This window comes from Anolis sagrei, chromosome 1 (assembly GCF_037176765.1).
Source record: "Anolis sagrei isolate rAnoSag1 chromosome 1, rAnoSag1.mat, whole genome shotgun sequence".
NCBI lineage: Eukaryota > Metazoa > Chordata > Lepidosauria > Squamata > Dactyloidae > Anolis > Anolis sagrei.
In genome coordinates this window covers 224,809,673-224,835,971 of record NC_090021.1, presented here as the reverse complement: position 1 = coordinate 224,835,971, position 26,299 = coordinate 224,809,673, and the positions used below count along the sequence as shown (strand labels likewise).

The window sequence follows — 26,299 nt, the reverse complement described above, 5'->3', positions numbered from 1 at the left end:
TCTCTGGCCCCCAGAGGAAAAGAGGAGAGGGAACAACAGTGGAGAGGCAGGCGATGGGGGAGGCCTTGAAATGGTGCTGCCTGCCTTCAAAGGAAGTAAGGAAGGAGAAACAAAAGAGGGAGCTCTGTCCCTGTTTCTGGTGGGTTATAGAGGCAGGGAAAGGGGTGCTGTGGGAGGGATGGAGGGACCCTCAGGCAGGAAGCAAGCCACAAACAAAGAGGAAGATCCAGAGGTGAGGAATGCCAGAAAGGCCATCAAGACTGGGGAGGTGGGGGTGAGGAGCACGGGGGACAGGCACCTGCTCTATTCTTTTCCCTCTGTGCCTTCCTTCCTTCCTGCCTCTGAGCACCCTCCTCTGGCTCCACAGGGCTCTCTGTTTCCCTCTACCCGCAAAGCATGGGGTCCCACCTGTTTGAGCAACCCCCCCCCCCCCCAGGTGCCCTCATCCTCCTTCTCCTCGGCCCAGGGCATGCCACAAGTAAAAGTGCACCATAGCATCTTTGGAGAGGGACCTCGCCTTTTCCACCTCCTTCTCCTCCTCCTCTTCCAGGCAGCCAAGCCTTCCAGGAGCAATGGGGTAGGGCTGGTGTGGGAAGAGATGGCAGCTGAGTGGTCACTCACTTGGACATGGAGGGAGTGCCAGCCAGGAGGAGCTCCAGGCCTTATGGAGCAGAGCAGAGGAGGATATAGTGCTGAAGAATTGGTTTAGCTATACACACAGGCCAGTGCCCCTATCCTATTTTTCCTGCACTCCACAGCATGGAGTAAAGGAATTGAACTCCCTAGGATTGTCTTTTATCAATGCGGTAGTTGAGTTTAGATGGCCAGGTAAATGTGCCCATAGTCCAAGGCTCAAACCCCTATGCCATGCTGAATTTCTGTATAAGTATGAAATATATTGTACATTATGGTCTAAAACATGTCTCATGCAGTCATCTAGATGTTGCTGTGCAATAACTTCCAGCATTCTCCAAAATTGGCTATATTGGCTGGAAACTGAGCATGTGCTTTCCCTCCCCTGATTAAGGGTTCCACTACACTGCAGTATTAATACAATTTGACACTACTTTAACTATATGGTTCAAGACTATGGAATTATGGGACCTGTAGTTTTACAAGGTCCTTAGCCTTCTTTGCAAAAGAGTGCTGGTGCCTCACCAAACTGCAAATCCAGGGATTTCACAGCATTGAGCAATGACAATTAAGGTGGCATCAAACTATATTAATTCTACAGTAGAGCTGCACCAAAAATGTAATGCCAAATTCCAGCTAATATGTGCCCACTGCCCACAGAATTAATAAGATCTACATAAATGTTGAGTGTCTTTTTATCAGTTGATTCAATGGGTCTACTCTAGCAATTAAATTGATTTTTTAAATATTAGCTCATTTTTCTGTAAGATGTTTTCAGACTTTTTTTTTTAAAAAAAGACACTTGATGCATTTAAAATACCCTCCCCCCCAACCCCCCCCCCCCACCAAAACCAAAAAATAAACAAAAAATAAGCAAAGTGACACAAGCTGAGAGATACAGGCTTTCTGGATTTTTTTCATTAAAGAACAACTCATATGAAAGAAACAGCTCAGATAACACACAAACCAAGTCAAAATTCTTGGGAAGTTGGTTTTTAAAAGTGCAAAGATTTGTATGCAAGCATGCATAACATTCTGTAATATTTTTAAAATATGAATGAGAATAAATTTTATTTAAGTTATAAATCTAATTTATGTATGAATGACTTTGCTAAAGAGTCTATCTATTTACTACTAGGGTTGTAAATTCTGACTGTATTTGTCTTTGTGCTTACACTGCTTAATAAGGGAAAATATATACAAATAACTATCTCCATAGCAAGATAGTATGTTTTTTTTGTTGATGATCTCAAAGATACTGCATATTTAAGGTCCCTGGGAGAGAAGGATCATTTTTTAGTAAAAAGAACAGAACTGAAAACATATGGTAATTATTGCTTTTCTGCATTAAGTAGGAATAGTAGTATCTTTGCAAATGATATTTCTTTGTGATTAGTCTTTTTCTGCTTGCCCTGTGTATGCTTAGCCTCAAAAATTTAAAGAAAGTACCACATAGTTATTTTTCTTTAAATAAAATATCATGCTTTTCTGAGACCCATGAAACCCTGATTAGGAAACCCCTGAAATGATGATGAACATGACTTATTTTGTGAAAAAAATATGTGTTCTGTGCAAAAAACACCACATGTGAATTTTGTACAAAATCCGAGAGGTTTTCAGTCTTTGAAAATTGCAATTTTCAAAACTTCCTCACAAAAAGAGACAAATTGTGGGTGTTACTTACTGATTCCAAAAATGAAATGTGTGAAGTATTTCACAAATTCCCTTGAATGTGGAAACCACAATAAGAGGTGGGGGGGAACACTCTGGTCTTGTACAGGAGAGAAGATCTCTTGAAGGTGTTGGTGAATGCTCAAGACAACCTGATTTAACCTAATTTAATCAACAGAGAAATTTCTTTTTCCCCTTTCCCCTAGCCAGCACATATCTCCTGTGTCAATCTGTTACATTTTTACTAGCTCTGCCAAATGCAATGTCAGGAGAACATTATGCTAACTGCAATGAAACATAACTGTTTTGATATGAATATAAATGTCACCAAATGTTTCTTGAAGCAAAGCTCAAGGTACACTTGTTGATTTCTCTAAGTCAATCACCCAATGTTGGAGAAGCTACAAGGGGTTTATTAAGGGAAATTTCTCAGGAGAGGTTCATCTTTTCCTAGATGCATTTAAGTTCCAGTAATCTGAGAGAATTAGAAAATATGTTTTTTAATTAAAATACCAGGGCAAATAACTGCAGTGATATAGTCCTCATTGTTTTTTAGTGCAGACATTCTGAATTTAGATCACTCGTAGTAATTTTGTGTGTGGCTGCCTATTTTGAGTAAATATCATTTTGAGGTAGCTACTTAATAAAAATACATTGTGATTATAAAGGAGAGGAAAATTACTCAGCACAAATGGATTTGAATTGTGGGTTCTTACTCTCAGATTGCCTAGTACTTTCTTGTTTTACCTTTCTTTAGCTGTTATATAATTTCTATTTAGCTTGAGAATATGTAACTATCAGAAAGAGATAATTCCAAACATCAAACACATTATTTTTTTTCAAACGTTAAAAAAAAAAAATAATAATCTGCTTCATCTCTCCATACAACTGCGATGATCATTTCAGGCTTCTCTTAGATGCTACTCAAATTTGGCAGTATATATCCATACGAACAGTTCTATCCAACCAGACACAGTGAAGACATCTGCCCTTCTGCTATGCTACTCTGCTGCTGAGTATGCATGCCCAGTGTGGAACACATCTCACCACGCTAAAACAGTGGATGTGGCTCTTAATGAGACATCCCACATTATCACGGGGTGTCTGCGCCCTACACCACTGGAGAAATTACACTGTCTAGCTGGTATCGTACCACCTGACATCCACCGGGTAGTAGCAGCCAATAGTGAAAGGACCAAGGCAGTGACATCTCCAGCCCATCCCTTGTTTGGGTATCAGCCAGCATGTCAACGACTTAAATCAAGAAATAGTTTTCTAAGATCTACAGAGACACTTGCTGGAACACCCCAGCAAGCGAGAATCCAAAAGTGGCAGTCTCAAACTCAGAACCTCAATCAATGGCTGATACCAAATGAGAGACTCCCCCCTGGGCACACAGAAAGTTGGGCGACTTGGAAGGCGCTGAACAGACTGACAGACCACCTGCTGCAATGCAACCTGAGCCCTGCCACATGCACAATGGAAGACCTCTTTGCGGCAACACCAGAGGCACTCCAAGTGACCAACTACTGGTCAAAGGACATTTAATCAACTACCAAACTTGCAAATTCTGTGTTTTGTCTGTTTGTTTGTTTGTTTTTGTTAAAAATGTAATGCAAATGTCTGGTTGCTGATGACATGATAAAAAAAAACACAATTCTATCATTTTGAATAATCATATCTCTATGCCCGAATTTAGAGTTTGATGAAGAACTTGGAATTTTTTTTGCTAGAATACAGCTGCAGTTCTGGGGAATGAGTCCACAAGAGCTCTTTGGCAGAAATAATTTTTAAAGTACTGCAGCACACTATAAAGACTTATTTTCCTTAGGATGAAGATACAACAAATATAGGTATATAGGTATAACTGCTATACCTCTGTAATTTAGCTCTGACTTCAATCCATAATCATACTAAAATGGTAAATGTTGTGTCTGCAGAATCTTCGAAGTGGTAGGGAGAAATGAAGCAGAACACAATGAGTTAGTAGATGCCAGAGACTGGGATGTAATAGTAAGGTGTTGGGGGATAGCCTGCTTTGCACCATCTACCTAGAAATGCAGTAGAAGATACTTCTAACTCATGTACAAATAAGATTCAACAGCTGGTCTAGGTACTTTTCATGCTACACATTTATGGGACTATGGTCTCATCTACTACTCATTTTTCAGTGTGCAGTTGGATCAGTTCCATGATGGCTAAACATCACACACAGACAATCCAGCTTAAACAAAGCCATGGGAAACCTGAATCCTGATTTAGGATTTGGGCTTTCCCACAACCTTAGGGATGTTGAGACATCTGAGCTAGCACCGAATAGGAACTCAGGTGGGCCAGGACACAGGATAGTAGCCCCCATCATCACTTCCTCCCTATGTTGTGGCTGTCGCCAGCCATGACACCGCATCTACCTTGCCCTTTGGCATTCTGGCTGCCATCAGTCAGAGTTTTGGCACCAATGGATAGGGAAGGGAGGAGAGAAGAGTACCCCTCCCCCAGCTTCCTTAGCAATTGTGATAGTTGGGACTCCCTGCCACTTCCAAGGCAGTTCAGAGAGTCCCTATTTGGCTGCCATGTGGGGCCAAATCCAGCACCCGGAACTCCAAATTGGCCTTGCATTAGCAGTCATTGTAGAAGGATCCAATGGTTCCACTTTTAACTGCTTCATATTATGGAATCGGGGGGGGGGGGGGGGGGTGTTTGTTTGCTTAAGGGCACCAGAACAATAGTTCTCCCCAAATGGAATTTCCAGGATTTTATTAAATGGAACTATGACATTTAAGAGGAACCATGGTGCTATAAATGTATAATATAAAAGCATAACCTACAACTTTCCCGATTTGTCTGGAACAATCCTGATTAATCATCTGCTATCCTACTTTGGTCCCATCTACATTGACTGTTTAGGTCAGTGTAAGTTCAGATCAACCTGAGGATTGCTACAAAATGTATGATCAGATTTAACCTGGGGAAAGATGCACATTTTTAAAGAGCATGGGAAATCCCTATTCTTGAACCAGGAATCAGGCATTTCTCCTACATTCCTGTCCAGGGGACGCCCACCTCTGGTTTCTATGCAGAATCAGTGGTGAGTGTCTTAACAGCCATCCTGTGCTCAGTAGATTCAGCCACAAAAGGATGTCTATCCTTTCCTGCCTTCTCCCACCCCAACACTGTTAGCTACAGTGGGTAGCTAACAGTTCCATATCAAGTGACTGGCAAAGAACCATGAGGAGCTATAGTTCTGAACTGGGAAGGTCCTATTGTACCCACTGTAGCTCGCACTGCTCACAGCAGCAAGGTGGAAGAAATGGGTCTCTGTCAGCATCACCCAACTGGCTTTGGTGCATGTGGAAAATGCAAACGCCCTCCCGCCACTAAGGTGGCTCAAGGTGTCCATGTATAGCTGCATCCACACTGGGCTGGAACAATAAATTTATATATTGATTCTAACCTGAGTTTTGTGGCTGTTTAGAGCTACTCAGCTGCTTTTCAAATGTCTCAGGCCCCTTCTAAAATACTATTTAAAATCCAGATTATGTGCTTTGAACAAGATCATATGACAGTGTAGATTCATATAATCCAGTTCAAAGCAGATAATGTGGATTATCTGCTTTGATAATTGATGATGGGAATTGGGGGTGGCATTTAATTTTGTTGTAAAACATGCAATGACAATAAAGTTCTTATAATCTAATCTAGATTATATGGCAGTGTAGAAGGGGCCTTAGTTTTCCTTTCCTCCTTCTGCTTTTCTCCCTCATCCTCCACTTACTGAAAACAGTGCAAGGAGAGGAATCTGCTACCATTTCCCCTAGTTTATATGTTTTTCGTCATTAAAAAGTCTGCCATCTTGACTACACTGGGATATTGCTTGACCATGAATGCCATGGCCTTCATCTGTGAGAGTTGGAGGGTGGCATGAACACTGGGATTTTTTCTTTAACTTGGTTGGAAAGATAACTCAGGATGCCACCACAAAGTTGCTTTCTTTTTGTGCATGTTTTCTTTACTTGCCCCAGAAAAGGTTTCCTCTCCCATTTTGAAAATGCAGGGAAAATGCAATTTTTAAAAGAAAATTGGAGGACCACCTCAATCCATATTCCTATGCAAGCACAATGAGACTCTTTAGTCATACTCAGAACATTAGTTAGTCCTTTTAATAACTCAGGTCTGTAATTTTCAACAGTATTTTTAATTGTTTCAACATTACAACATCTTGCTTACACTTTGTTTCCATTGGTGCTCATATTTGTACGCACTTCATTTCCATGTAACATTGCTTTTATCTGCACCTTCTCTCTTTATACAGTCTTCTCTTTAGAAAAGGGGGAAAGGAGGTCGTAATCTTTTAAGACAACTATTTATGATTTATTGAAAAGTTTAGATTATATTGTGTGAAACATAGGAAATTCGGCTAATAAGTCCTCAGTAAATACAGAACTGGGTCAAGCTTGATTTAACTTTGTGTTCATTTTTACCAATCTATTTACATGATTACTTGTTTATGTATGCTCTTCAGGCTGCTATTATTCTGAATTAAATGACTCTCAGTATTTAGAAATTGGAACATTATAATTTCTAGTGTTCCTTTTACTGTATGGGATCTCTATTCGCAACGATGTTAGCAATGTTCTAACCCCCTTCAAGGAATCCCACAGGCAAATTTGTGGTTCTTAGTTAGAGATTTCTACTGCAAGGAGTTAGAAAAGAAGGAGGTCTTTGGAGTTTTTGTGTATGTTTAAATATACGCCCACTCAAAGAAGTGAAAGGATGCCATCTTTGGCTAGTGGCAACCACTGAAAGCTGCACAGCAAAGCATTTCCAAGCTGCGTTACAGACCTCTAGGGAAGACAGATTGGGTTTTATGACCTTAACGTCCTTGATGGTTTATAGGAGGAGATGCATTCGGACAGGTAACCCGGGCTGGAACCGTGTAGGGCCAAGAAGCCCTTATCAGCTTTTAAAAGGGAAATGGCATGGTTTGCTGTCTATATTAGAGATACCAGCAGATCATTTCATCAGTCCAGACAACGTTGATGTTGGAGTATAGAACTCTTGCCAAGTCAAGTCTTCCAAGGGATCTCTGGTTTCAAGTTTTCTTGTGTTCATGCTTCTTGCGTTCATGTTTCATGTTTCAAGCTCCTATGGACTCTTCCTGTATTGCATGTTTGGATTCATCCTGCTTTTGTATCCTTGGTTTTTGATGCATTTCATGTACTCTGAACTCTGAGGATTATTCCTGTTTTTTGGACATTAGCTTTTACACTGTTTTGCTGGATTGCTTTTTAAATATGTATTCTTCAATAAACTGCTTTGCTATTTTACCTTGGACTGGATTGTGTGAAGTACAGAGGTGATTCCCAGCCTTGGAGTGCAACAATATAACACATGAAGTGAGCAGAGTTTAATAGGGATTAAAGGATAGGAATGTTTCACAGTTTACATGGATGCAGGCCACCATTTTTGGCTCCTGCGGTACTTCATTGCAACCCTGAGATTTTTAGCTTAAAAACATTTGGTGACATTCTGCTTCTGGTGCATTTGGGACAGTAAAAGGTTTACAGGAACTCCCACCTGACATCCGCCTGGAAGTAACAGCCAATAGTGAAAGGATCAAGGCAGCGCCATCTCCAGCTCATCCCTTGTTTGGGTATCAGCCAGCACGTCAATGACTTAAATCACAAAATAGTTTTCTTAGATCTACAGAGACACTCGTTGGAACACCTCAGCAAGCAAGAGTCCAAACGTGGAAGGCTCAAACCCAGCACCTCAATCCATGGGTGATACCAGATGAGAGACTCCCTCCTGGGCACACAGAAGACTGGGCGACTTGGAAGGCACTGAACAGACTGCGCTCTGGCACCACGAGATGCAGAGCCAATCTTAAGAAATGGGGCTACAAAGTGGAATCCATGACATGCGAGTGCGGAGAAGAGCAAACCACTGACCACCTGCTTCAATGCAACCTGAGCCCTGCTACATGCACAATGGAGGACCTTCTTGCGGCAACACCGGAAGCACTCCAAGTGGCCAGATACTGGTCAAAGGACATTTAATCAACTACCAAGTTTGCAAAATTTGTGCTTTTTTAATCTGTTTGTTTGTTTTGTTCTGTTAGAAATGTAATACAATGGTATGGTTGCTGATGACATGATAAAAAAATAAAAAAATAAATAAGGAACTCCAAAGGACTTCCTGTGGTACTATGCCATAACATTCTCATCTCTCAACCAATGGTTCTGCAACTGCAAAAAACCTGTTCTACTTAGAATCTACAAACTCCATCATATTGTATGTCCATTTTTACCCAGGTATTTGGGTACAGACCTCTCAGAAACACATGTTTACATACAATCTGAATAGTTATCCAATTTTGTCTCACAAGAATCCAATATACTTGAATGTCAATATACATATTTTGTCCTTTTTAAAGTGATTGTGTGGTTTATAATTATATTTTGATGTTTTACTGACATCTTTGTTGTCTAGGTGCCTTTATGCCTTTCAAGAACAATTTATAAAGGAAGCATATCAATATAAAGAATATTTTTAAAAGAATCAAAATATTATCAAACTACAACTGAATAGTTGCAGCTGAGAGAAAAAATGATGTTACTCAAGGGCTTCAAGGAAAACCACTACTTCCAATCAAATATCAATATAGTATAGGATCCCTTTCCAGGTCTCAACAAGAAGCTCCCAATCACAAAAAAAAAAAAAAACATTCATTATTTCCTACTCACCTAAGGAATAATTGATTTTTAGAGGAACCCTAGAGAGTTCATAGAGAAGTATAGATTTGAATCTCTGTCACAATGTTCCATGCACAAGACAGTAATAAAACATATGCTACACAACAAAACCAAGAATTGTTTTCCTTCTCATTCTTTTTCTTGTAAGTTAGGGAAGAATGGATCTGCATATTCAATCACTCAAGCAAAACTACACTGGCAATGCCAGTCAGGAAAACTATTATCTTTCAGCATTGCTAAACTAAGTGTCTCCATTTCCTAGTGACATTGTCAATCTATTCCCATTTCCAGTTTCAAGTCTTCCATTCTTCCTCAATGGGTTTTCCCCAAGTTTCTGTCCTCATTTTATACTGTTTGCATTTTGTCATTTTCCCATCTCCCCCCCCCCCCCCAATTGATTAGATAATGTATTTGCAGGGTTGACCCAAGATATTTTACTGAATGAAGTGAAGAACTAGATGGCATCTGTCTCCAGTTCATAAAAGAAACAAAATAAATAGGCAGGTGAATTTTCCTCTAATACTTGTAATGGAATGACATATTACATTATATCTGAGCTAGCAGACTTGCCAGAATATGTTGTGTGACATATGCAGCATGGTCCTTCAACAAGTGGAAATCTGGAGAGCTCATAAGGAACAGCTAGGAAACTGCATCCCTCACCCACACTACTACCCAGAACATCTGCTTCTAAGTGTGTAACCTCACTGTCCTTAATGATAGAGCCATCCTTGTGTTACTACACATTTTTAAATTGTGCACATTTTAGCCATTTACACTTTGCCATATACACATGGTTTTGTTTGCATTTCCTGAACTCGCAAAACATATTGCAAGACTTGCAAATGTACAGATTTTTGAGACTTAATGAGTCACTATACTTGCAGTCTTGAGAAGTGGTAAATGAAAGTTTCCATATGGAAATGAGAATCCAATGAGGTTTTTTTTTCATCCGAAGTTTGTATTTGCAATCTCCAGTTCCATACAGAGTGTTGCAGCAGAGTGTACTGGTCAAGTTACAGCTAGTAGCAGAAGAAGAAAGAGGGCTGCTCAGGTGCTGGAGCAGGAGCAGCAAAGGAAGTGAATTAGGGAGATATTCATGACACCTACAGATACTGACTCGTTTGAAGGCTTCCCAGATTCTGAAATGGAGGAGGAGGGAGATGGGGGTAGAGGTATAAAGCGGATTACCTGGGAGCAAGAATCAGATGAAGAACATGAAAGGAAACGTATCCGTGAAATACTTAATGCTCCAACTGAGGAGGAAGATTTTATGGGATTCACGGGAAGTGATGGGACTGGGAGTAGTGACGAAGAGGAGGATGGGCTGGATTGGACCCGTGTGCAGGAAATCAGAGAAATATGTACAGAACCAACATCTAGTGATGCATTTAAAGGTTTCTCTGGAAATTGGCAATCTGGTGATACATGGGGCAATCTAAGTCTTGATAGAAGGTGGAAAAGTTGGAGGGACGGACGGTGGCGATCAGCTGTGGAAGCTAAGGCAGCCGAGAGTGATGAAGACAGGGTGGAGAACAGTTCGTCATCTGATAATGAGTTATAGGATAAAAGTAGGTATCAAACTATGGGGACTTTGCAGTAGGCATGCTTGGGACTTTGTTGCTGCTATTGCTCTTGTGGGCTTGGGTCCTGGAACTGCAGGTTGCCGTGTTTCCATGCTTCTACCGACTGGAATCTCGTAAGTGCTGACTTCTACTTCCCCTCTGACTTTGGATTGTTCTTGGACGACGACATCGCGTTTTGGACTTTATCATCTTCTGGACGTGCTTGGACCTGGGACTGCTTTTTGACGACGTTTTTGCTTGCTTCCACCTTGTTTCCTTGTGTTTATTGAACTCTGTGTTTTTGAAGTGGGTTGCTAATACTTTTTGTTATCCCGGATTATATTCCGGTATAATCCAGATTATCCGCTAAATTGCGTTTTTGCAAAGCAGTTTGCTACAGACTTTCAGTTATTGCTAGAACCACTGAGTTAAGTGTTTTCTAAGCTATTTTTGTTGCCCTAATAAACTTTGTTTGGACCTTTTCTTTGTGTCTGGCTCTTTTAAGGCTCTTTTAAGGTTCACGACATAGAGATGCTTTGGATTGATGTTGTGACCAAATTTCTTGACTTTTAATAGACTTGCAATATTAATGAGAGCTGCAAGATGCCAAAGGCCAAATAATGTACTGCATAATTACTGCATAATTAAAAACAACTTAAGGTAAAGGTAAAGGTAAAGGTAAAGGTAAAGGTAAAGGTAAAGGTAAAGGTAAAGGTAAAGGTAAAGGTAGTCCCCTGACATTAAGTCCAGTCATGTCTGACTCTGGGGTGTGGTGCTCATCTCCATTTCTAAGCCAAAGAGCCAGCGTTGTCCGTAGACACCTCCAAGGTCATGTGGCCGGCATGACTGCATGGAGCGTCGTTACCTTCCCGCCGGAGCGGAACCTATTGATCTACTCACATTTGTATGTTTTCGAACTGCTAGGTTGGCAGAAGCTAGGGCTGACAGCGGAAGCTCACACCGCTCCCCGGAATCGAACCTGCGACCTTTCGATCAACAAGCTCAGCAGCTCAGTGCTTTAACCCACTGCGCCACCGGGGTCTCCAACTTAGTTTTCAGAAATTGGCTTGGCTCTGTCATACGGTCTTGTTATCTTCATTAAGTACACATAGAAACTAAAAGAAAGGTGGAAACTGAACAGTGTTCAGATATGTGTAACCATTCCATACTCTAGATTACCATAATGACTTAGTTGTTCATTCGTTCAGTCATCTCCTACTCTTCGTGACCTCATGGACCAGTCCACGCCAGAGCTCCCTGTTGGCCGTCACCACCCCCAGCTCCTTCAAGGTCAGTCCAGTCACTTCAAGGATGCCATCCATCCATCTTGCCCTTGGTCGGCCCCTCTTCCTTTTGCCTTCCACTTTCCCCAGCATAATTGTCTTCTCTAGGCTTTCCTGTCTCCTCATGATGTGGCCAAAGTACTTCAACTTTGTCTCCAGTATCCTTCCCTCCAGTGAGCAGCCGGGCCCTATTTCCTGGAGGATGGACTGGTTGGATCTTCTCGCAGTCCAAGGCACTCTCAGAACTTTCCTCCAGCACCACAGCTCAAAAGCATCGATCTTCCTTCGCTCAGCCTTCCCTAAGGTCCAGCTCTCACATCCGTAGGTTACTACAGGGAATACCATGGCTTTGACTAGGCGGATCTTTGTTGCCAGTCTGATGTCTCTACTCTTTACTATTTTATCGAGACTGGACATTGCTCTCCTCCCAAGAAGTAAGCGTCTTCTGATTTCCTGGCCACAGTCTGCATCTGCAGTAATCTTTGCACCTAGAAAGTCTGTCACGGCCTCCACATTTTCTCCCTCTATTTCCCAGTTGTCAATCATTCTTGTTGCCATAATCTTGGTTTTTTTGATGTTTAGCTGCAACCCAGCTTTTGTGCTTTCTTCTTTCACCTTGATTAGAAGGCTCCTCAGCTCCTCCTCGCTTTTGGCCATCAGAGTGGAAGTTAAAAAGGTTGGGTGAGAGGATGCAGCCTTGCCGTACGCCTTTCCCAATCTTGAACCAGTCTGTTGTTCCGTGGTCAGTTCTGACTGTTGCTACTTGGTCCTTGTACAGATTCCTCAGGAGAGAGACAAGGTGGCTTGGGATGCCCATCCCACCAAGAACTTGCCACAATTTTATCGAGACTTAGTTATAGATAGTCAATTCACAAAGCATATTATCAGTCTTGGAAAAGTCTTGTACTGGAATAGTCTTAGTTGATGTTGGCTGTGATAAGATACCATTTCCAGTATCCACTGGAAAAGCCGCAAACTACCAATTAATTGATTGATTTCTATGGAGTACAATTTGTTACTCCAATAACCAGTCACTCCGTGCATCTGATGAAGCACACTGAGGTCTATAAAAGATTATGCTACCAGCTTCTTTCTTTAGTTTGTTCAAGAAGATCCCTTTGCATCCTGAACCAGACTAACAAGGTTATGTCTTCAAAACTCTAATGGCCTGAGAATTTACCCACCACATTATGTATATGTAATGCCAAAAGATATAGATCCAGTGTGAGAAATCTGTAACTGGGCTCCTTTCCTCATTGGCATGATGCATGCTGTTAGAAAAAAAGGGTTAGAAAGTAGCTGTGTTGCTGGCCCAGGAAAAGAAAACATGTGGTGATTGTCATGCTATTAAGTGAATATAACATAAAAGACCTAGGGAATGTAGACTAATTTTTCAATTTGTATATTAATCAGATGTCTTGACCCTCCAGGTGTTCAAAAGCAATTCTCATCACCCAACATGGTCAAGGGAGAATGCTGATGGGAACTTAGGTCTAAAAGCATATGGAAGACCACAAATGTGCCAACCAAAATGTGTGAAGGTGTTCTTCAATCAGTTGCATGATGAACTTCTGCCATTTTCTACTTGGACTATCTGTTGGGTATTATTGAAAGCTTCCATTTCAGATTACTGAAAATTTTACATAGAGAATCTCCAATAAATTATGCATCACAGCAATGTTAGGACTGTCAGTGAGCTTACCATCTCGTTTGATGAGCTTTGCAAAGCTGGGGCTGTGAGTGCTGGAAAGTTCGGAGGAGCTGTCAAATGCTGTCTCAGGTAATGAGAATACCAGTGGGTCCTCACAATTATCTGTTGAACAAGAGAAAATATAGGAGACATCAACTATAAAAGAAGTACACCTTTGACCTATCAATGCTTTTGTACCCCCCACCCTCCCAAAAGCTGTCTTATTCCCTATATGTTGCAGTTAATTAGCTGTTCCTGAAAGAGACAAGATTGATAAAACACCTGTGGAAAAAAAAATAAAGCATAAGAAATGGGTTGACTTCATATTTTCCTTTGAGAAAACATGGAGATGAGCTTTCAACAAATTTAGTAGAAGTTCATGAAAGTCAGTGATGGGCAGTATCTTCAGCCTCCTCCCCACCTGTCCTATTTTTTAAAAAAATTCTGGTGCTAACCTACATGGCATTAATAATTGCAATGCTCTATAATATACTAAATTAGATCTGATGCGTATGTCAGTGTGAAGATATATTGTCAAGCATTACAGTTTGGTATCTCACAGCTAAAAAATTCTTGGTTCAATCAAGATTGTGAATAGCTTCTGAAAAAGGTGGAGGAATTTATCTGTTTTAGGTCTTGTCAGCCCTCCCAATGTGGTTCTGTGGTTCAGCATCTAGTGGAAATTGACCCTCGACATGTTTGCCAATCACATGATCAATAAGGAAGAGGTGGGCTGCCAATAGGATACTTGTAGAGAGTTCCACGGCCAAAAGAGAGTGGCAGTGACAACATGAGGATGATCCATCCTTTTCCTCAGTACTGATCGGTGCAGGGAAAGGAAAGAGGGAGAATAAAGAAATCTTTCCCCATGATGAACATGTGGAATTCACACCCCATGAAGCTGAACACAAAGCATCACTTATGCATGGTACAGATTTCTTGTTTCTTTGCTGTTCTCTTTCTGAAATAGCAAAAAATCGGAAGGCTGTTGTTAAGCCCCTGCCAGGCGGAATTCATGACTATAGCACATAACTGCTTGTACAACTCTTTCCAAAACGATATACAGCTCAAATATGTATCAAGAATCATATTGTTAAAATTGTTATATTTGGTAATCACTTATGTTAAAAAAATGAATGCAGCTCTTGGAATATGGCACTGATTTTACTTTACTCAGTACAACATTGGGCAGCAGGAGGAATTGGAGAACATCATTTTCTTTTTAAATTACTTTCAGAAAACATTCCTTTAGCTGAGTCCAATCCACCATTATTCTTTTGAAACCATACTGTTTTACAATGCAAATTAAGTTACAGACAAAAATAGGGTTTTTTACTTATTCCATTCCCAGCCTACAGTCTTATGACCTTATCAAATTAGAATGAGAATTTGCCATGAATTGTGGCAAATCCATGGGTTTCCAGCAGGGGGCATGGAGAGCCCATTACTCCACACCGCATATCCCACTGGGAGGGGGGCGTCACCACCCAGCTCCCCCCCCCCCATTGTTCAAAAGGCAACATGAGAAGCCTCCCATGCTGTCATAGGAGCAGCATGCATCTCTTCCTCTCCACTTTCACCATGGAGCCCAGCCAGAAGTTCTTGTGCATTGTGGAATGGGCTCCATGGTGAAGGGGGAGAAGAAGTAGTGTACAACAGGTAAATCAGTGGTGGATTTCATTCAAGCATGGACCCAATGATATTCACTGAATCTCCATTTGAGGAATACTTGTGTATATGATTACTGAGGACTCCCTGTAGATTAGTAGAATATCTATACAGCATATTCTAGTCCATATACATATGGCTTTGCACATTTATGTATAAAGCTGTGTTAATGCTAAATTGAAGTTAAAAGAGTAAAGGAATGAAAAAGTTGGGATTCTTGAAGAAATTTTAATTCGCCACATATTTTGAATCAGTCTTCAGAAGCAAGTATCTGAGAGATTTCTCAAGCATGGATGTGGTATGTCAAGCAACCTTCCGAGAAGTATTATACTTTTAAAAATTCTTCCCACAGCAGCCCAGTAATCTATAAGGAGCTTATATGTACTGGGCTTTGGCAGGTTCATCCTTGTGTAACCTAGCAAAGCCTGTGCATTCTGTTTCTCAGCATTTCCCAGCTCTTCCATCCGGAGAAAGGAGAATGATCCAAGTCAATGAAATTACACCACTCTTATCCTTGCAGTGCTCAAAATCCCTTTGCATACATACATCTGGTTAACAGTTAAATCATGAATGTACTTCAAAATTTATGAAGTCATCAGATGCACAAAAGAGTACATTTGATTTAAAACTGCAGTGATTACCAAATGAAAATAAAATGTGATTATAGTTTCAACATTTTTTCCACTGATTCAGAGAGCAGTCTGCATGTGGGCAAACCTACAGAAAACTGGTGCCCATCAGACAAAGAGGAATCCAAATCAGACTCACATACCTTCCATCATTTCACAGGTGAAAACTGGGACATATGGAAAACAATATTAGAGTGCAGTCAAGATGAGAAAAGTTGTTAATAAGGAGGAATATACAAGAGCTAAAGAAGCTGAAGTTCTTCGCTTTTGCCCAAGCCTACAGAAAAGGGTATATCTGCTTCCTCATCTCATCCTGTGCCTGCTGAATTAGCTGAGAGTAAACTTATGAAAACTGGTGTAATGTAGTGGTGTGAACATTGGACTAGAACTCTTGAGTCTAGATTTCAAATCCCCACTAAAACAAAGAAATTGATTGGAAAATCTTAGGTCACATCCTCCTATCCTCAGAGGAAATGAATGGCAAACAAATTTTGTCAAGACAACCTTATCCCAGGTCACTGAAATGCCTTGAAGGCATATAATGACAACCATTACCACTACCTAGCATTTCTCTTTCGAATCTTTCGATTCTATTCATATAACTGAATTAAGATAAGAACAAAGGGAGAAGTGAGAGAAGGAGCTAAAAAGTAGCTAAAACATTGGAACAGCAAAAATTATTTATTTATTTATTTATTTCAGACATTTCTATCCCGTCCTTCTCACCTCCAAAGAGGGAGTCAAGTCAGCTAAGATTAAATGGAACTGACCTGCCAAATTGGAGTATCTTAGTTCACATTGCCAAAGCACAAAGTAAAAAGCCCTGGATTCTTCTGCTATTTTCCATCCCTGATATTCATAAAGGCAAAAAATAGCATTGTGGTAAACAGAAGTGGGGAGTGGTGGTTCCTTTAGGTTCTCCTGTAATTGACAAAGCTATTGCCTTTTGCTACTCTACTTAGAGAAGAGAATAGTTCCTGTTTTGATAAAGATTTAAGGTACAGTGTTTAGACTGACCCATGGAGAAGTTAACCCAAGTTTTTAAAGTCCATTTTGTCTACAATTTATAGACTAATACATGAGTATACAGTGATCTAAGATCCCATTTACACAATTAATGGGATCAGATCCCACAATGCCTAACAGCTGGTAAGCTGACTGGGATTTCTGGGAGCTAAAATCCAAAATACCTGGAGGAGCACAGTTTGAGAAACATTGGTCTAGCATAAGGGAATCATACAATAAGAAAAATGTTCTCCACAAAATCTGGAATATCAGAAGTTTCCTCCCATATTTTATAGTTATAAAGAGAAGGTGTTTCACTGTGGCAAAATTAAATCATGCAATTTTAAAAAATGAAAATTATTCTGAAAAGAGTGTAGGCAGAGCTGTGGGCTCATATTTCCATGCTTGGTGGAAATAGCTGACATTTCTGGGAAATGTGGCAAGCCATATTGGGTGCCTTGTAGGAGTTAACATCCCTAAAGATCAAGTCTCTCTCTTTTTTTTCAAAAACAGCAATGTTCTTTGCATAAATTAATTATTTTGATTGAGTGATTTCTGCCACTATCAAAGAAGGCTGTGAAATAAAGCAATGTTTTCCACTAAATTAGAGATGGAGAAAGTGCAGCCCAACGGTATCTCACAAAGTTCCCATATTCACCGCCTCACCAAAAATTAGATGGTTAAATCTCATATCTCACAAGACTAGTGACACCCTTCAAGGCATCTAGAGTTACTATTGGCTATTTCACTGCATTTGGAGCTTCATCTTTTAAAGACCTGGCTTTAGAATAATATAATCATAGAGTTAGAAGAGACCTCATGGACCATCCAGTCCAACCCCCTGCCAAGAAGCAGGAAAATCACAGGAAGCGGACCTTCTTCTTTGCCAGAAACAGGTGAAGGGATTAAAAAAGGCATAAGGCTATACTTCCTAGTCTTGGTTTGTGCAGCTGACACAATCAAAGGTTGAATGCAGTGATCTGCACAGAACTCTATAGTTAGACTGATCATGTAAGACAGGATTCAATGGAGGAACAAATCAAGTATACGTCTTTATCAGGTTGAGCTTTTTCACAGGGCCAGAGAACATTTAGGCATTGGATCCAAACTGGTCAGTCCTCCCAAATACATTTCAATTTGTGTTATAGATATTTTTATAAGACTTTAGATACTATGTTTAATTTCCTTAGAGGGTTTGAAGTGGTTTGCTTAGTAACACAGTTTAAAATTTATATCTGATTTTTTTTTAAAAAAATCTAGATTACAAAACATATGAATACATTACAAGAGATTAAGTCTACCTCTGAACCAAATGTTCAGATGTTCCTCCACCAGATAAAAGTAGATAGATTTTGATATTTCACACTTGCAGGCTCTAGACCTTTTGCAATTATAGAATCTCAGCTGAAATGCAAAAATGGGCAATACATGAATTCCAATTACAACAGCATTGAACTGACAGCTTGTTTATGCCTTTCATCTTCTCTCCTCATCATCTGTCATCTTTCTCTTTTTGACATATATTCACACATTTGTCTTATGCGGTACACTTGTATTTTTGTACAAAATATCACCATACTGTAACAAAAGAGGAGAGGGCTTGAAACATAAAAATAAATAGTCAAAATGATTTCACTTTATGATCTATTCTTGGATGTTGTAAGGAGTGTTAAAAACATGATTACTCAATATCTAGCAAGAGAAAATGAAAACTTCAATCTTATTAGGTAGTTTGAACAAAAGCAGATGCACTGAGTCAATGGGATTTACGTAACAACTGACTTAACAGTCAACTATTTATTCAGTGAGTCTACTCTAGTTGGAACTCACCAATAGGATTCAGGACAAATTCTGCATATTCCTAATATCAATGAGAGTTTCTGAGGGAAATAAGTTATGAATCCTCCAATTAGAATTAAACTGAATAAGTAAGTTTCTGATCTCTTCTACTCACTTACCTATAAATAATCTTAAATGGGAATGTATTCTTAATAAATAAGTATAATTTTTTGTGTGGTAAAAGTGCAAGCAAACTAAAAACTAGTGAATGTCAAGGTCTTCTAGAATTAAACCAAATAGTTGTCAAGAACCCCATGTCTATTCCAGCTGCTGCACCTTCTAGCCTACAATACGTGGACAATCAACTTGATGTGCTTGAAGAAGGCTGTGTTTTTAAAAGATGATCTACAGCCATACATAAAACTCTATAGTTGTAAAAAGCAGAAAGAAGTAAACTACCTTTTCCACCCCAAGATTACCTTTCTTTCTGGAAAGGGAAAAGGAGTAGACTCATTCATGTGTCACTTCAAAATGTGGGTTCTCATAAAAGTTCCCACCCTACTGAAGGCCACCAAAATGAGTTCCAGTGGGGAAAATTGGATAGATCCAAAGATTTGAACAACACAAGGGGGGCACTGCTTGGTGAACATGGGCTGGCAACTAGATAAGCACCACTGGTTCAGGGTTCGGTTTTTGGGCTGAGCAGGAAAGAGTCTATGAGTTGTATATGATGGGACAGATTAAAGGAAGTGGCTCTTCACCTATGCTCATTCTTTCCATACCTTTCTGCAGACTGGGAAGACAGTTCAGAGACTTACTGCTTGGGAACTACAGGACAGTACACCATAGTGTCCCTGGTGCAAAGAAAGGGCTGGGTAGAATGGGAAGACAGTTGTGCAGTTATTTAGTGTGGTAAACAGGCTGAAAAGGGAGAAGTTTTGCATATGAGCTAGCTGGATGCAGGAGAGCTTTCCTTCTTTGGTCCATTTAGCTAGGAAACCAGATGGAGCAACTACCAAATAACTCATCAACTTTTCCTGGCAAATCAGCTAAAATCTTTACACATGATTTCAAAAGGCTACATTATGTTGGCTGATATAATATTTTGGCAGGAACACCACTGTGTTCCACTGATTCCTTAAAAGTAATTTCCATTAGGAAATGATGAGAATAGGAAATTGATCAAGGGCTTTAAAATGAAATTTCAAAAACTGGAAAATCTTTTACTAGAAGGAAAGATTCATTGCTTTTTTCCTTTAAATTTTGTGTTTATTTGGGATTCAAAAACAAATGTGAGCAAATAACAGAATGAAGAAAAAAATGAAGAAAAAAACATACACAAAAAGACTCCAGAAGAGGCAAAGGGACACAGAATGAAACATTCCATTAAAATAATTATCTTGACTCTTGCATTGGTCAATATGAGTACTTCATTCTCTGAGTGTGGTCGGATGCATCAAAAACGTATCTCCATAAATCAGCATATCCTGATAGTGATCTCAGTAGATGTGATAAATAGTTAACATATTCAACAAATGTTGACCACAGGGACATTGAACTGAAACATTTTCATGACTGTTTGTGGAACCCAGCTCTTGAGGCCATGAAAAAAATACTCAAAATCATTAAATAAAACAAAATCACTATTCAAAAAAAATAAATAATACAACTTTTGAGTTGGCAATCATTTGTCTTTAACTCTGATGGCCGCTGATAACGAAAGGGTAGCCAAAAGGACAGTTAGAAAAAGGCAAATCAAAAGCCAAAGTTATACATCAATGATTTAACTTCTCTAAAAACTTCTCTATAAATGATTTATTGTGAATGACTTTGTATATGTATGTAGTTTTGCTTCCTACATCTCATTATATTCATTTTTAATATCATAGTAAATTTTGCTGATACTGCTGTAATCAAACAGCATGCATAGCTTTGATTGAAACTGTAAATTGTTTCCATATGGTTGAAAATACTCATTTTTAAAACAAAAAGAAGAGATAAAATTCTTCTTAGCACCACATGCTTAACACTTTACTTTGTTTTACAGGCATAAATGTGGCATTTTTTTCTATATTGCCTTCAACATTACTTAGGAGTGTGATAAATCCCACTTTTAGTGCCGTTGCTTTTCCACCCTCACTACTGGTAATTCAAATGTGTCAGTAACAGAAACAAGATCTTACTGCTGGACTGGGTACCTTTCGTTGTGCAACTATAAAAAGTGTGTGTGTGTGTGTGTGTGTGTGTGTGACAGAGAGGGAGAGTGAATTCAGAACTAACACATACAAGTATGAACAGAACACTTGTCATGTATCCTGCTAAAAAGACTGTGGGCAGCCCTTTATTCACTCCTACTAACAACAACATATGCAGATTTATTCCCAGGTTCCGTTGTTTTTGTTTTGCCACCCGATTTTTTATTTTGATTTTTTTAATGAAGCAGAAAGGGAGGGAGATGTCATCATATTTTCTGGCAAGGGAAACCTCCTGCCTTCTTCCCTGAGGCTCATGTGCCCACATGAGCAGCTGGGAAATCCATCTGCTAGTGGAGAAGCATTGCTGCCCACCCCTACTCAAGTTATAACACATTAGAGGTGGCACTTGTTGATAAACAATATCCTATTTTTCCCACTGTAATGAAATAACCTTTTAGTTATATTTACTAGTGAATTGGGAACTTTCTTCTCAGTGCCTCCTTTAGGAATTAACAAAGTTTCATGACAAAGCGCATGGTTTCTATCAAGATGGGCATCTACAGAAGGATGGCAAACATCCCCCATGTCCACAAGGCAATATGTGGTGATGCATTTTGGATGCATTGAAAGTGACATAATGTCAATTCCAGAAAACATTTTGAACTATTTTCAGCTGAATTTTCTTTTCTTTTTTTCAGGTTTTGGGGCAGCTGGAGGGGCTCTGAGGTACTGGAGAAAACATACTACTAGATATTTGAGTGACTTGAAGGGGAAAATAACTGGATTTTAAAAAATAAAATGTAGACTTTGAGAGATTTTGAGGAGACACTTGGAGGTCCCAAGGGCTTTGGGTCACATTTTCCCACTACAAAACTACATTAGATTTTCAAGCCCCTCCACATCCTTAGAAAACTGAAATCAATTTTAGCACCAGCACCCATCTCATTTCCCTCTGGGTGGCATGACAAGGGGAGGAGAGGTGCGGAAAGGCTTTGAAATTTGGCTAAATTTTCATGGGTGGCAAAGGAGGTGAGGAGGTTGCCATTGTCGATAAGAGAGGCAGAAGGGCAACAGAAGGAGTGGGGTAAAAAAGTGAAACAGTGGGAAAGGGGGTTGAAATTTGGATTACACTTCATGATAGAAAAGAGGGGAAGGCTGTTATGAACTGGGGCTGTTGAAATGAAATGAGTCTGTTAAACTATGCACAGTTTTTTTTACTTTTATGGGGGTCCCACACCCCTAACATCCATGAATGTGGGGTGCCAGTAGTTAGTTAGCAAGCTACTCAGGTTTATAATATTTTGTTCATTAGTTGGTCAGTGATTTTGTAGTCTTTGGTTGGTATATTATTGTTAATAATAATAATATTGGTATTTATTACTAGGATTTGTTGCTTTCATTGGAGATTGTAGTTAAGTTTGTCCTGACCTTATTTATTTATTTATTTATTTATTTACAGCATTTATATACCGCTTTTCTCACCCCGAGGGGGACTCAGAGTGGTTTACACATAGATAATGGCAAAAATTCAATGCCTTACAACTACAACAGTAAAACCACACTTTAAACATAAATCATATTAAAAACAGTACATCATCAAATATCAAAACAGTTATTAAAACCATAAAACAATCTCATCAGTTGAGTCACCATTCCAGTCCTTGTCCCACTAAAAGCTGCATACATTTATTGTCCAAAGGCCTGGTCCCAGAACCATGATTTTATTTTTTTAAAGGTCAGGAGCGAGGGAGCAGATCTTACCTCCTTTGGGAGTGTGTTCCATAGGCGGGGGACCACAACCGAGAAGGCCCTCTTCCTAGTCCCTACCAGCCGCATTTGCGCTATTGATGGGAGTGAGAGCAGGGCCTCCCCGGATTATCTTAAATTGCGAGGTGGGATGTAAGGGGCAGATGCATTTGGACAAGTAAGCTGGGCCCAAACCGTATAGAGCTTTATAGGTCAAAACCAGCACTTTGAATTGGGCTCGGAGATGGACCGGCAGCCAGTGGAGCTGGCATAACAGGGAGGTGGTATGCTTCCTGTATGCCACCCCAGTTAGTAATCTGGCTGCTGCCCATTGAATTAACTGAAGTTTCCAAACCATCTTCAAAGACAGCCCCACGTAGAGCACATTGCAGTAATCTATTCGGGATGTAACCAGAGCGTGAACCACTGTGGACAGATCCACACTCTGGTTACATAGGTAGCAAGACACTGTGAGTAATGGAAGCCTGTTTTCCTGTCAGGTATAGCTGAATTATGTTTTTTTCACCTTCACAGCAGTAATCCTCAACGCAACAGTAACAGGATATTTATTACAATTTCTCCTTGCACCAGAGATTGCTGCTGGGAAGGGGATAGGAATATCTGTCTGCTGTATCCTGACTGACAGGAGAATAGACCTCTGTTGCTCACAGTGACTGATGCTTACTAAACCAAGATTAGAGAACTTTCACATCCTATGTGTATGCTCTACATTATTGCCATGTCTCTAATGTTACTGTATGTGCTAGGATAAATAAAATCTGATTCCACCCCATGAAATCTGAAGTCATGTGATTAGTCTTACAAGTTTTAGATTGAAAGTTTTTTGTAGGAATTTCCAAATCTGTAGATAACCTTGCCAAGCATAATTAAGACTACTACCATAATTGGTAAATCCAAAATTATCCCCTGCCCCTTCAGTGTTTGTGTCTCTAACTCTTTACTCACTCTTAATTTCAGTTTCTGACAAAGAAAAAGAAAAAAAGATTGATTAACAAAAATAGAATATATGGATTTGCAACGCAACCTAATTAATGTTTGTTGTGTAGTGAACTGAACATAAGTCAATAGATCTACTAATCAAGGAAGTGCTCTCATAGGAGTGCAACTAACATAATTCATGTCAAATTCACCTTACTTTACAGCTTATTTCAACTAAAGGATTTGGGTTTTCTTGGACAAGACTGACACTATCTAAAAAAGAAAAATCAACGATGAATTCTAGCTTCCAGAAGTATTTTTCTTTTTTCTCTCCTGGAAACTTGTTGCCATTTCATCCCATGCCCCTCCGATTCATCTATACTGAAAAGAAAGTAACAATATTCTGTTCAGCTGGGTTTATATCAAAATGTGTGAAGTAAAAAAAAAACATTCAAATAAGTGAAAAATAAGGTCTTTGGAAGTTTCCCAGAATGTGCTTCACTCACTGCCAATTGTGCAGAACCCTTTTTGAATGAAACTGTGATCTAGGAGCTCATTAGCCAGCCGTCATCTCTGGAGGGAACACGGGGCATCTTTGCATCAGAAATAGATTTTATTACAGCCTGGCAGCATTTAGATCTCAGGGAACAGCAATGACAACAGGCTACAACTGGCAAGGAACCTAGGTGACTCAGTTTTAGAGATTCATGACAGCACTTGTCAAAGAAAGATAGGAAACTTCCCTTGTTTTTTCTACAGAGAATAGGAAACTTGGGCTTAGCTTCTGTCTGTAGCGGTATGTGAGTAAATGAATAAAGAATCTGACATTCACCAAATATTAAAATCACACATTTGGCGATGCCTTTGTGCCGTCAAACACAAGCTCCTTGTTTCCTCCCCAAGGTTCCAACGAAAGAGAAAGCACCTATTCTACATTTCTTCTTATTATGAAACTCAAGATGCTGTACCATTCACATAGAATTCTCACATCACAACTGCTGACTTCCATGTCAGTTTAGATGGTGAACCTGCTCTGATCTTTAACATTTGAACTTTAAAGGAGCTAAGCTAGGTGCTGAACTTCGGCGACAGGCTTAAAAACCCTAGATACCTATTTAAAGTTCAGATCAGAGTCTAAAGAGAGGGGCAAAGAAGACGCTGCCATCTTGTCTTCAGGGGCATCAGCTGGGAGCTCCTCCCCCAACACCAACTGCTACTCTGGGAACAGAGTAAAGAGAGGGGCATAGAAGACAGATAAAAAAAATAACTATTATTATTATAGAATGGACCATATGCCTGAAATGGACCCACACCCACCTTCCCCTTGTTCCCATCATGATCTGTTCACAAACATGGATGCAATACATATCCTTTTTTCCCCATAAAGAAAAAAACCAAACAAATTTGTAGTATTAGCCCTTCCCTCCCTTCAGTTTGCTGGCAAATTCTTCTAGAATTTTTAATGTCAGATGACTAACACTGCTGATTTTGAGTATGGTTTATGAACTCACTATTAGAATCAAAATTTGAAGGCAAGTATTTTTGAAGCTAAAAAGATAGCTATCCAGAATCTGCAAAGCTTGCTAAACAAGGCAGGCTGCTTTCCCTTTTTTTATGAAGTACAGCTAAAGCATTTGCTTTGCACTGTTGCTAATAGATATATGTCAATGTCTAAAACAGCCACTAGGTTTGCAAAATATACAGTGTTTTGGAATCTTCACATTCAATTAAGGAACCCCAAATTAACATAGTTTAAGAAGCTTTGCTATAGTCCATCAGACCACCAGCTCTAATGCTGAGATTTTCTGTATAACCCACAGACTTGGTGTAAACTTGTTAGACTGCTACAGGATATGAACAGTAGAATTTCGAAAAAAAACATGTTTGGGATGAAGCCACATTCTGGCAGGGGTATAGCTAAGGAGTGGGGGCAAAATAAGGACAATGCCCTCAAATAAGAACTCCCTCCTCCCTGCATGCACATGCATACAAATGTTTATTTCAATCCTTGTATTTCTTGTATTGTGGAGATCAAGACATTGAAAAAGAATCATTCCTATAACACTTATCTATGCTTTGTTCACATTCCTTTGGTAATATTACCTGTCCCTTTTCTGTTTGTACCTAAGCTATATTTCTAAATGGTCAACTGTAGTTTTCATTTTCTGCAATGCTAGAAATTCAGGAATTGAAAGGAAATTGTATTGGGGAAGTCACCTTAGCTATACCTTAGATCCTGGAAAGTTTCCTTAAGCAAAATAGATATGAAGTCATGCTAAACCATCTTTAATTGGGCAATGGCAGATATTGATCTGTGATTTAGTGCATGATGCTGACATCATTCCTGTTTAATGCTAATCTTGCTCAGCTATGGATATTTTCAGTATGCCATAATATTTGTTCTTTTAACTGTGGGTTCTAGGTATTTCCCTGTTTCTAAAGTGTGAATTTTCCCACAATTCCTAAGTCAATAGGCAATTGACTTCTTTTTCAATTCCCCATATAGAGAAGTGTAAAAACAACCAACTTAATATGTGATAGGAATCCTCCCTTACCCTTTTGTAAATAAAACAATGATGTCATCATGGAAGGAGGGGTCAAGATGGACAATATTGTTTCCTTTGTTCTTCCATTACCATTTTGGGACTGAAGAGGAAGGAACAGTAATAGATCTCTTTGTTAATGCAATATATATTTTGCTTTTTAATTAAGACATAGCTGTGCTTATAGTAAATGAAATA

The 26,299-nt window shown here is 39.6% G+C and overlaps 1 protein-coding gene across 2 annotated transcripts in view; it reads right to left on the bottom strand.

Annotated features, from left to right (window-relative positions):
- CNTNAP5 (contactin associated protein family member 5) overlaps positions 1 to 26,299 on the bottom strand; it is a 488,740-nt gene that overhangs the window by 371,059 nt on the left and 91,382 nt on the right. For both annotated transcript variants that reach the window (XM_060774167.2, XM_060774159.2), the window contains exon 2: positions 13,610 to 13,720. In XM_060774167.2, coding sequence (XP_060630150.2) covers positions 13,610 to 13,720 — 111 coding nt within the window. The remainder of the gene's footprint in view (positions 1 to 13,609; positions 13,721 to 26,299) is intronic.